The sequence below is a fragment of the Camelina sativa genome, chromosome 20 (assembly GCF_000633955.1).
Source record: "Camelina sativa cultivar DH55 chromosome 20, Cs, whole genome shotgun sequence".
Lineage (NCBI taxonomy): Eukaryota > Viridiplantae > Streptophyta > Magnoliopsida > Brassicales > Brassicaceae > Camelina > Camelina sativa.
In genome coordinates, this window is record NC_025704.1 from 11,044,346 (window position 1) to 11,055,849 (window position 11,504).

Genomic DNA, 11,504 nt, shown 5'->3' on the forward strand with positions numbered 1-11,504 from the left:
GCCTCATAATTTTTAAAAATGTCCAATAATAGGCTCCAAAAAAGTCCAAGAATTAGTTAAAAAGCCATATAATTTGAAAATATTCCATAACTAATAAAATACAGTAGGTTTTAAAATTAGAAAAAATCCTCAAAATTAGCAAAAAAAAGTCCATAATTAGCAAAAAAAATCTCAAAATCAAATGAGTTAATAAATAAAAATTTGTGAAAGCCCCAATATAGTTAGCAAAACATATTTCAGCTTTTATTATTTTTTTTTAAAAAAAACCTTAATTTTTTTACCGGATTTCACCGGACCGGCACTGAAGAGCAAACATGTCTCTTCCTTCTCTAATTTGGAATCCTCTGCACAGTTACTTATCTTATCATCACAGCAACTAACAAATTCGTGTGGCTCGTCATCGTTCCCTATAGCTTAGGGCATTTGCTATCTCCCAAAGATAAACCATATAAAGTATAGGCAGTATAACTACATATAAGTTATGTCTTCGATCGGGTCTTGGATTCAAAAGTCCAATTTTTGGAGGATAAATATTTAGTTTCATATCTTTTTTACATTTTACGTCCGTAAAACGCATGCGAAAGAGGAACTATCTTTTAATCCTGCGCTTGACATCGTAGCTTTTCCAGGAACACGAAAGCAACAATAAGAGGATAAAAGAACTTAACGTAAAAGTGATTAGTTAAGCTCAATCGAATATTAACGAATAGTCTAATGAATATGGCCAAAACTTCGTTTGATGCATGGGCTTCTTGTTCTTGAAATTTATAGTGGTCTAATATTATCGTTGCATGTCTGTGTGTTAGTTAAGTGAAGCCGAAGACTTGGTTCATGCATATGGGCTCCGTGAATTTGGTAATACAAAAACTGGACCTTTATAAATGTAGACATAAATAAACCTTCCCTAAACTAAGAAGCCCATAAAGAAAAAACATGCATACGTAAAACAACACTAACCTACAAGTGGAGTGAAAGGTAAGGTTTACAAATACTATCCCAAAGAAAAATTGCATAAGAAAAATGTTTCAAGATCTATTAGAGTTTCAATTAGCACATCATTATAATGTAGATTTATAATTAATGAAAATATAAGATTAATTTTATCTATAAAGATATATCGTTCTAGACAGTTCTTTTTTTAATTTTTAACTAGTTATTTGGAATAGCATGAAAGGTATATAAATAGTGAAGACAACAAGCGAAGAGTGTCAGAAGAGAGATGAGTATATACTATATACAATTTTACATAATGCATCGAGCCATATGCTAGATTGACAAGTTGCATTTAATAATTTGGATTTCCATCACTTTTTTTTTGCAGACAAGGTCCACACCAATCCTTCTCTGACATTTATTTTGTACCCAAAACTTCATCTAATTTCGTTTTCGATCCCTCTTTTTTATTTTATTTATAGTCTCTTGACACAGACAACACCTCAGCCTCTCTTTAATGGGACCTCTAGCAAATACAATAAAAACTCTCTCAGGAAAGATGAGATGAGAGAAAAGACCTTCACATTCTGACTCTATCTGATCCCTCAGTTGGATCCGTACCGTACAAGAACCCAGAAACCCTTGATCAATTATTACACGAACCCTATTCCGAATTTATCTTCTTCCTTTTTTCACCATGAAAATCTATTTTTATTTTATTTTTTTTACTCTCCTCCTCTCTGCTGAATTATTCTCTCTGACTTCTTTTATCAAAAAAAGAATATAGTTTAGCAATTAATACGAATATCTCTGAGATCTTTTGTTAAAAAGAAAAAGAAAAAATAAGAACCCATCGGACATAAGCAGTGAATGTTATGTCGGATCTCTGTTATAGATGTTTAGTCAATTTTGTATCTAGTTGTGTCCTACGTATCTCGTGAAAAAATTTGGCTATATAATCTGGTTATCATTCAGTTATGATTTATTTCAGACTGGTATAAAGCTCTAACCGTGACGAAATCGAATTCTGTAATTAACGGATTCTATAGTTTTTGAACCAGCCATCAGTGTACGTACGTATCCAGGATTAACTAAGGCAAGTATCATATTTTCAATTCACTCTTTGGCTTTTGCCCTCTTGGCTCTTGCCTTGAAAAAACAAGAAAGACTAGTTAAAAATGCATTAGTTTCGTAGGAAACAAAAAGTACAAAAATTTAAATTCAACAGTAGGCGCGCTGACAACAATAGGAAGTGAGGAACATGTTAAAATACTCCTACCAATTTTATATTTAACTTTTCTTTTAGTAATTATTTTATTAATAAAGAAGCATTTTTTTTAAAAATACTCATGTATCGTCGCCAGAGAACTCGAAACACATTTTAACAAATTAGTCTCATTAATTATACTAATAATATTTACACCACTATAGATTTAAATCAAAATTCATTACATAAATTAAAACTATTTATAGCCATTTAATTTGAATGTATATTACTATTCTTTAAAAAACAACAAATTATTTTTTTAATTGATAATTATTCATATTTTATTAAAATAAAGTCCATACAAATTTTTTTCACCACGTTAAAATTTTTTTCTACATTCAAATATTTTATGGGTGAAATGTATTTTTACACAAAATAATGAATAATAATAATAAATTAGTTACATATTTTGTTTTATACAAACAAATCTTAGATCTCAAATAATAATTTTACTTATAATAATTTTATTTGAATCGATTTATCCGCACTATGTGCAGGTTGCTAACCTAGTACGAGGTTAAAGGTTGAAACAATGAAACATGTAAAATTAATATTGTTCTATATAATACTAACAAGAAGAATAAAGTTATATAACTCTTTAATGAGTTACGTCTAAGAAAATAATGTATAGTGGTACTAGTCGTTTCTTCAATCATTTCTATGTATTTAAATTTTTATTTTTTTCACTGCAAAAGGTTTATAATTACTTGACAGGATAACGAGTTGTATATGTATTTTACAGTCGATTATTATTGTACATTTCATAGCTGCAAAATTTTACTTCCTCAGGGTAGCTATTGTTCAACTTCAAACTAGCTAGGAAAAAAGTTGTATGTGCACCCAAAACAAGATGTGTTTTAATTTGTTTTATCATGTAGCTATACATGATCCGTATCTAATAAACATAACCCACGATGTCATTGCTTTTTGATATTGATTTTGTTGATAGTTTGATACGTTCACATAACTTGTGATATAGAATCTCATGGATAAACCCCAACTCAAAAAAAACATATCCCATGGGAGGCTCGCTTAGTAATCATCACTTACAAAAAGACAAAATTATTCACAAGTTTATTACAAAAATCAAGAAAGAGTTTCTTCCTTTAAGAGATAAAGAAGAAATGAACCAAAAAATATGACTTATAGAGAAAATAACTATAATGATGCCAACAAAAAGAAAAGAAAAAAGAAGAAGAGAAAATAGCTATAATAATAATAATAATAATGTTTAGAAAGCTAAACAACAGGGATTAGAACATAGATTTTTACAATTGCAAAAACAACAAGAACAAAGTCGTACCTTGGGACATCTAAAACAAGATGACCATCTGATCTTGCAGTTGCAGCTGCAGCATGAACTCTTCTTTTTACTCAGACACGACGGTCGAGCGCAACTGCAACTGCGGAAACATTTGGGAATGCAGCACGACAAGTCCGGACAAGAACAACAGCAACCTCGGAAGCATGAACAGCTCGGTCTTGGGCAACAACAAATGCTTGAGCAGCACGATCCGTCGCAGCATTTGGACCCAATGCAGCTGCAAGATGTACAGCTGCAGCACTTGGGCTTCTTCAGATGGCACGAACACTTGGATTGGCAGCAACAACAGAAACTCACCAGGCTCAAACACGGGCCACTGCATCGAGTTAGATCACATTGTTTAGACAACTTTACACATTTGTCATTCTAGCCATCTAAGATCCAGCATTGCCTTAAAAACATTTCTTACTATTTGAGGCCTAATGCAGATTTTATATAAGATGTTGAAAATACATTATTTCTAAAATTAAAGGCCATGTAAAATTCTTACCAGAGCCACTTCCAGAACCGGCACGATCTTCGACTTTTTCGTTGTCTGTCCGTATGAGAAAAAAAACAACACAACGGAATTGTAAGAGCAGGCAAAGAGAAAAGTGAAGTCACTAAGTGAACTAGATATATAACACGCTTACGCAGGGATCATTGGGTCAGAATTTGCAACTACAAAATCAGAGACCCTGCCACAATAAAAACATTTTTATTTATCAAATAAACCAAACCGAATAAAAACTGATACACACTGTTTGGAAAAACAGAGAGGTCATCTCACTCTTTGCAGCATCTAGAAGCTGGTTGTACTCCTTCAACGAATTTGATTTCCCCCTGCTTATGAGGTCATTCGAAATATTAATTAAGAAATTAACTTCATTCATTAATTAACTAACCCAAATTGTTACTATTTGGTAGTGAAATATGAGAAAAGCTAATTTCACAAGAAGACACTAGTGGGACAAACACACAAGAGAAACTAAAACATATAGAGTGTAACAAAAACTTATTTAATTTCCCAAAAATATGCCATTATAGAAAGTAAAGCGTAAGGGTCATGGGGAAAGCAACGTGAAGAAAAAGGTGAACAAGAATTGGGTCCTTTCAAACGCAGATAGCAAATAAAGACAAAAACTTTCACAAAAATTGATTGATATGGAAAAGCAAAACAAAACAAAATCGAAGCTAACCAAATTCATTATATATTTTTAAAGATCTATACTCAGCTTTCCCTACTTTGCTCTCTTCTAATGCCTTCTCTCTTTATTTTCTTTTCTTCTTTTTCTTTATCATTTTCCTTTAAATACTCTCTTTGACTAAGCACTCACTTTCATAGTACACATGCACGAACACATTACGCCTCTCAGTGATGCAAACAGCAACAGAGTAAATGGGCGTCTCATCAATCACTTGACACCACAAGATGATCACATTTTATTTTATTTTTTACTTTTAACATTTACATTTACTTTTTACAATATTTGATAACAAAACAAATCTTGATTTAAGAAAATTTAATGAGGTTTAGAATAGAAGTTAGCTGAAAAAGCATAGGAACTTAATTAGTTTAGTTTTGTAATCAATAGATCCGTTGAGACTCCCTCAACTAACAAAAGTTTTAAATGATTCAAATTAATTTTCAATTTAAAAACATGCATATACTAGTATCATATAGTACGAGTTTGAAATTAATTAGATATAAATGTGTCTGATGACAGAAATTAAATTACTCTTTTTGAGAGCATCTAAGAGAATAAAGAAAAATTAAATGTGTTGGTTTATACTTTCTATAATTGCTGTCAAACATAACACAATGGTCCAGAGTCCAAACCAACCTGGATATAGTAGGAACCAAGTTTTTATTTAACAAAATCGATACCCTCTTTTCTCACAACAACAAAATAAATAAAAATCAAATTGTGTACTTAGATTACTTACACAAGAAAAGTTTTACTAAAGAATAATTCATATTCTAATCAAAAATAGTATCAAACTATCAATTAGTATAAAAAGAGACTAATGAAAAAAACAAAATGAGTAATGAAATTCAAAATATTCGGACACTTCCTCAGAGTAATCAAAATGACAGATTAAAAAACTAATAGTATATGAAAAGGACTGTTTTTAAAAAATAAAAAATATAATAATAATAATTTTTAAGTACTTTTTTTTTTCTAATTTAAAGAACTTGCCTCGAGAAAACCAATCTCTCTCTCGAGCATCTGAACTCTCGCCGCCTCTCTGCGTTTCCCGTACAAATCTGGATACTCCGGCGGAGACTTAGGACGAGGCGGCGGTAGTGACGACGGAGCAAGAGCAGACGAACTCACTTCACCACCACCGTGGCCAGCTCCTCCTCCTCCTCCACCACCGCCAGAAGGAGCAGACATTTTGAGAGAGAAGTGGTTTGTTTGAGAGTCTTAAAAGAGAAACATGCAGTCTTGTAACTTAGGAGAAAAGTGAACAAAAAAAGTGTCAAGAAGAAGAAAGAAGAAGAAGAAGAAGAAGCGGCGAGCGAGCGAGTGAGAAAAACAATGCAAAGGAGAGAGAGAGAGAGATTAGTAAAAAGGGTATAGTATAGTAGTAGAAGAAGAAGAAGTAGTAGAGAGGGAAAGAGGGGAAGGGGTGGGTGGCAGAGGCAGTAATAATAGCATCTGACAAGGATTATTACTTACCTTCCTCTGCCCCTTTTAAGGCTCCGTGTCTCTCTTCCTTCTTTCTTTTTTATACAACTTTTATTATTTTACTCGTTTTATAACCACATTTTATCAACGACGACCATATATAACAAAAGACTTCTTGTTTCTAATAGTTCATCTCCTAGGTCTTTATTAAAGAAATCTTCAACTTTGTGTTATTCAAATTATGTTAGTTTCAGACATTTATGACAATATCGTTTATAGAGTGAACGACCATTATTTTGGTGAACATTACAACCGAGTATGAGAAGGGGCTTTAATATTTCGGATTGTACATATATACAAAAATAAAGAGAAGTTGAAGATGATAAATGACATATTTCGTTTTGTAGTGATCACCTCATGGTCCTTTCACTATAGTACTCTATTTCTCAACTAATTAAATGGTTGGTTCTCTTAATTATAATCCAAATATGATTAGACGAACAAAAGATCAAATAAAAGTTTTGATTATCTCACAAAATTCAGCCATTTAAAAAAAATGGGAAGAGAAAGAAAAAGAGTTCTTTAAAGCCTCTGTGAGTTTGTGGCATTGCGAGACTTATTCTAATAATTAATGTTCGTATCTTTCTCATTTTAGCTTTAGAAATGCCCACTCACAGTCACACCACTAACTGATTTATCACGTTGCCGATTATTTAAGTCTTAAGCTTTTCTATAACCAAAGAAAAACAATGTCTTAAGCTTTTGAAGACTTTTGTCACAAATATAGATACTATAGCATCTTTGTAGTTAAGCTTTTGAAGTCTTTTGTCACAAATTTGGACACTAAGCATCTTCTTTATCAAGTATATCACTACAATGGACACTATATAATTAGCATCTTTATCACTACACAAGTGTTGAAGTGTATATCTATATATAAGGATCAAGAGGTCAAGTATATAGTATATAACTAGAACGCACGTGTGTGTAGTAGTAGATGTGATGGGTGCGAGAAGCAGCCATACAGTGGATCCAGTGGTGAGTCGGAGATACTCATCGGAATCAGAGGCGGTGCTGGTGGTGCGACGCCGACCGTCTATGGTGAACGGAGGAGGATTCGTAGTGAGCAATAACAAACAACAAGTAGTGTTTAGAGTTGATGGGTGTGGAGTTCTTGGAACAAAAGGCAAGCTTCTCTTGACAAATGGTGACGGTGTTAATTTGCTTCTCATCCGCAAAATGGTAATTCTTCTAACTTTATTACTTTACAGTTTTGATTTCAGTTTTGGTTTTGGATATGATAAAGAAGGCACAGAGAGGTTGGTTTTCACATTGAAGGATCCAAAAGATTCATGTCTGGTTCCTAACAACAACAGTTCTTCAATCATAATCTTGGTTCACGGTAAACCGAAGATATTATCAACCCACAAGAGCTATGTGGAGATCAAAGGCTCTTTCACAGAGAGAGATTGTAACATCATGAATTCAGATGGCAGAGCCATAGCTAAGGTAAAAACATTACTGTATTCTCTTACTTACTACTAAACTTGAATCTAACCTGATTGCTTTATGTGGTGGCAATCTCCAAATTTCAAAGTTTCTGACAAAATTGGGATAACAAAAGTCGTCGACATAATGGTAATAATAATTGAATGAAAAGAGACAGTAGTAATGATAATAAAAAAAAATTGAAACAGGTAAGAACAGATAAAGAGATGGAGGAAATGGTGGGGAACAAGACGACGGATCTGTATCATGTAATAGTCAAACCAAACGTTGATCAAGCTTTCATCATCGGTCTCATCGCCGTACTCGACTATATCCATGGCGAATCCACCATTTGTTAATATTGTATCTGTTTATTATTATTCTCTCTATATATTTATGTCGTCACAACATACTTAATTTGTTAAAACCACATAACAAAAGTGTTTGCTTGGATAATAACATTGCCTAATCATAAGATTTAAACAATCAAATTTCGCAATTAAGATCGAGTTACAAGAAAAAACTAATTATTATACAGAAACAACACAACAAACTGTAACCAGAATTACAAACATGAAACGCCTCTTTTTATAGTTTTTTCCGATTTTTAGATTTTTCTCATCAATCAAGCACAGGGACATGGATCATCGGTGACGGCGTCAGAACCGCCGTCATCAGATCTGAAAACAGCGTATCCGACGGTTAATCCGGCGACAATCGCGATGAAAACGCCACCGTTGAAAGACATAGCAGCAAGCATAAGCAAGTAACCGATCGCAGCGTTGACGCCGAAAAGAAGAATCGAAGCGGCTTTAGCGGCGGATCTGGTACCGGATTTGGGGATGAGAGGAGCGGATACGCCGGAGGAAGAGCGAGCCGGCGGAGGACGACGGGATGAGGAGGAGGAAAGGGATTTGAATTGGACGCGGCGATTCTCGAGGTATTGGTAAAAGGCGGAGAAGACGAAGCAAGCGATCAGAGTGAGGATGTAACTTAGCCATGAGTCTGTTTTCCAGAAATTGAAGAGAATCGTGGCTTTGATTCCCCATAGAAGGTCATGTGCATCATCTTCGCGAGCTTTTTGATTTTGATCTGATTTTAGCAGCTTTTGATTTTGATCGGTGAGTCTGTGAGAGAAGATGAAGATGAACTCTGATATTTGGATTTGGTGACTTTGTTTCGAAGATACGTTTCTGTGTGGGCTCATATTATAGCCCAGTGGGCTTTACAACAATAAAACACTAGTGTCCAACAACAACCGCCGTTTAAAAGTCAAAGGTCAGAGTGGCATTTTCGTAAATAATCGTGATAGAAGGGGTATTTTAATAACTCCCAGGAGATTGAAAAGTTTCGATTTTTCAGGTGGAAGCTGTAGTTCTGGGAGTACCAAATCCTCGATACGATGAGGAAGCGTAATCCAAAGGCGTCAGATTTGTCAGAGACATCTTCTTCTAGTCGTCAAGAGCCCGATGTTGTTTATGATAACGATGCTCTCGATAAGGAAGTGCAGGCTGATGTTCAAAGATCCGGGAAAGTTTGGTTTTCAGTGTTGATTTTGGTCACATACTTCTCTTGGGCTGTTTACAGTTATCAGTATGGGAATTTGCCTAAACCTTTAACAGCAAAACAAGCTGGTAAAAGGGGTTTCTCTGAAATTGAAGCAATGAAACATGTTAAGGCTTTGACTCAGTTTGGTCCTCATCCTGTTTCTTCTGATGCTCTTGTCCATGCCCTTGAGGTTTGTCTTTTTTTTTTTTAGGGGTGTTTTGTGTTTTCTTGATTTGGGTGTATTCAGAGTTTGTTATTTGTTTGTCTTTGCAGTATGTATTGGGAGAAGTTGAGAAAATTAAAGAAACTGCTCATTGGGAGGTTGATGTGAATGTTGATTTCTTTGAATCTAAATTTGGTGTAAATCGTCTGGTTGGTGGTTCTTTTAAGGGCAAGTCACTTGTGTATTCAGATATAAGTCACATTGTACTAAGAATCTTGCCAAAATATGAATCAGACGCAGGGGACAATGCGATACTGGTCTCTTCTCACATTGATACTGTCTTTACCACGTATGTTGTTTCATCTCTTTATCAATTGATTTTGGATTCCTGTTCCTATTGCATTACCATATTGGAGTAAGTGTGTGTGTGTGTTTTTAATTTGTTTGTGAATGAATGTATGAAGTGGTGGGGCTGGAGATTGTAGTTCATGTGTAGCTGTAATGCTGGAACTAGCTCGATCTGTTTCCCAATCGGCTCATGGATTCAAGAATTCTATTATCTTTTTGTTCAATACTGGAGAGGAAGAAGGTCTTAATGGTGCTCATAGCTTTATAACTCAGGTAAGTATGATACACTGACCTTAATGGCTTTGAATTTTTATGTATTTCGTCTCTCTGTCTTACTTTGACTTGGTCGAGTTAATCCGATTACATCTCTTAATTCCTGAACTTTTGGTTTCTGGCTCACATTGTAATTTACTGATGCAGCATCCATGGAGTTCCACAATACGTTTAGCTATTGATTTAGAAGCCATGGGTGCGGGTGGAAAGTCCAGTGTTTTTCAGGTATAATCTTATGCACTACCTCTCGTTCCTGACCATTCTTAAGAAGTACAATTTGAAAAAAAGATGTGACTTCATGTGAAGGGTTTTGGTAATTTTGGCAACGGTCCTGATTCCGTTTTCTGGAAGTTAAGTTGTTGTGTTGGAATTACTTGCTATTGTTTGCACCTTGTACCTGAAAGAGGATTGGGTTTCTGGTTTTCAAATTGCGTCTCCTTATCTCCAAGTGCGAATACCGACCTTTTGATTGTTGGAAATATCTTCCTGTGTAGGCTGGCCCGAGTCCGTGGGCTATTGAAAACTTTGCTTTAGCTGCGAAATATCCATCTGGTCAGATAATTGGACAGGTATGTACTTTCAACTGATGTTTCTTTCCCCCTTTACTGGTGTATATATGCATCTATATGTCACTGCTTTACTATGACAGGATCTGTTCACTTCTGGAGTCATAAAATCTGCGACTGATTTCCAAGTATACAAGGAGGTTGCTGGTCTCTCAGGATTGGACTTTGCTTTTGCAGATAATACTGCTGTATACCACACTAAGGTATTTCCTTTTTTTTTTGTTACATGTTGTTCTTCTTGTTTTGATCCCCGTTTAGATGTGTAATATGTTACAACTCTTGTTGCAGAATGATAAGATAGAACTAATAAAACCAGGATCGCTCCAGCATCTTGGGGAAAATATGCTTGCTTTCCTCCTTCGCGTTGCTTCATCTTCTGATCTACCAAAGGATAAAACTCTTCAAGATGAGGAGAAAGCCAACCCGGACTCAGCCGTCTATTTTGACGTTTTGGTAATCTCAGAACCAACTATTCTGTTGTTATTATCTATTAAGATATGTACTTACATAGCTTTTCCTTTACTATCTCCTAATGTCTTTCCTTTATTCTTATGTCAACTTTTAGGGGAAGTATATGATTGTATACCGGCAAAGTTTTGCGACAATGCTATATGTTTCAGTGATCATGCAATCGCTTCTTATATGGGTTCTGTCTGTGTTCATGGGTGGTTATCCGGCTGTTGTGTCGCTGATTTTGTCGTGTTTGAGTATTATCCTCTCATGGATATTCTCAGTAGCTTTCTCAGTAGCTGTTGCATTCATATTGCCCTGGATTTCTTCATCACCTGTGCCGTATGCTTCAAACCCATGGATGGTAGTTGGATTGTTTGTGTCGCCTGCGGTTTTGGGGTCAATAAGTGGTCAGCATGTGGCCTTTATTTTCCTTCGGAAGAAATCATCAAACCGAAATTCGAACAAATTGCAAGTCTCGCCAAGACTACGAGATAATTTGGCCAGGCTGGAGGCTGAGAGATGGCTGTTT

At 35.0% G+C, this 11,504-nt stretch overlaps 3 protein-coding genes and 1 pseudogene across 6 annotated transcripts in view; 2 read left to right on the top strand and 2 right to left on the bottom strand.

The window, feature by feature from the left end:
- Window positions 3,322–6,237, bottom strand: LOC104770440 (guanine nucleotide-binding protein subunit gamma 3). The gene is made up of 5 exons (XM_010494866.2): window positions 5,705–6,237; window positions 4,294–4,346; window positions 4,157–4,201; window positions 4,015–4,059; window positions 3,322–3,840 (listed from the first exon to the last, which is right to left on the bottom strand). The coding sequence occupies exons 1-5, from the start codon at window positions 5,900–5,902 to the stop codon at window positions 3,432–3,434; spliced, it is 750 nt and encodes a 249-aa protein (XP_010493168.1). The 5' UTR covers window positions 5,903–6,237; the 3' UTR covers window positions 3,322–3,431.
- On the top strand, window positions 6,826–8,281 carry LOC104770444 (protein LURP-one-related 16-like). 3 transcript variants are annotated; one of them, XM_010494872.2, is made up of 3 exons: window positions 6,826–7,378; window positions 7,550–7,645; window positions 7,834–8,281. In XM_010494872.2, exons 1-3 carry the CDS (start codon window positions 7,139–7,141, stop codon window positions 7,981–7,983), a joined length of 486 nt encoding a protein of 161 aa, XP_010493174.1. In that variant the 5' UTR covers window positions 6,826–7,138; the 3' UTR covers window positions 7,984–8,281. The 3 variants fall into 3 exon arrangements, with proteins under 3 accessions (XP_010493174.1, XP_010493170.1, XP_010493173.1); XM_010494868.2 differs by having other exon boundaries at window positions 6,826–7,645; XM_010494871.2 differs by lacking the exon at window positions 7,834–8,281 and adding an exon at window positions 7,734–7,827 and having other exon boundaries at window positions 6,826–7,645.
- On the bottom strand, window positions 8,068–8,692 carry LOC104770443 (annotated as a pseudogene).
- Window positions 8,834–11,504, top strand: part of LOC104770442 (endoplasmic reticulum metallopeptidase 1-like) — a 5,099-nt gene continuing 2,428 nt past the window's right edge. Inside the window, exons 1-9 of one of the 2 annotated variants that reach the window (XM_010494867.2) lie at window positions 8,834–8,902; window positions 8,987–9,362; window positions 9,446–9,684; window positions 9,800–9,956; window positions 10,104–10,181; window positions 10,451–10,525; window positions 10,606–10,725; window positions 10,811–10,975; window positions 11,088–11,466. In XM_010494867.2, the coding sequence (XP_010493169.1) occupies window positions 9,027–9,362; window positions 9,446–9,684; window positions 9,800–9,956; window positions 10,104–10,181; window positions 10,451–10,525; window positions 10,606–10,725; window positions 10,811–10,975; window positions 11,088–11,466 (1,549 nt within the window). In that variant the 5' untranslated portion in view covers window positions 8,834–8,902; window positions 8,987–9,026. Of the gene's footprint in view, window positions 8,903–8,986; window positions 9,363–9,445; window positions 9,685–9,799; window positions 9,957–10,103; window positions 10,182–10,450; window positions 10,526–10,605; window positions 10,726–10,810; window positions 10,976–11,087; window positions 11,495–11,504 lie in introns of both variants that reach the window. The other variant, XM_019242464.1, reaches the window with a different exon arrangement.

What these genes read in the sequence shown, in the direction of transcription:
- LOC104770440 (XM_010494866.2), bottom strand. Translation starts at nt 5,902, where the DNA reads ATGTCTGCTCCTTCTGGCGGTGGTGGAGGAGGAGGAGGAGCTGGCCAC. An exon ending in GAGAGATTGGTTTTCTCGAG is followed by an intron (nt 4,347 to 5,704) that starts GCAAGTTCTTTA and finishes CCTCATAAGCAG; the next exon opens with GGGGAAATCAAATTCGTTGA. An exon ending in CGGTTCTGGAAGTGGCTCTG is followed by an intron (nt 3,841 to 4,014) that starts GTAAGAATTTTA and finishes AACTCGATGCAG; the next exon opens with TGGCCCGTGTTTGAGCCTGG.
- LOC104770444 (XM_010494868.2), top strand. Translation starts at nt 7,139, where the DNA reads ATGGGTGCGAGAAGCAGCCATACAGTGGATCCAGTGGTGAGTCGGAGA. An exon ending in ATGGCAGAGCCATAGCTAAG is followed by an intron (nt 7,646 to 7,833) that starts GTAAAAACATTA and finishes AAATTGAAACAG; the next exon opens with GTAAGAACAGATAAAGAGAT.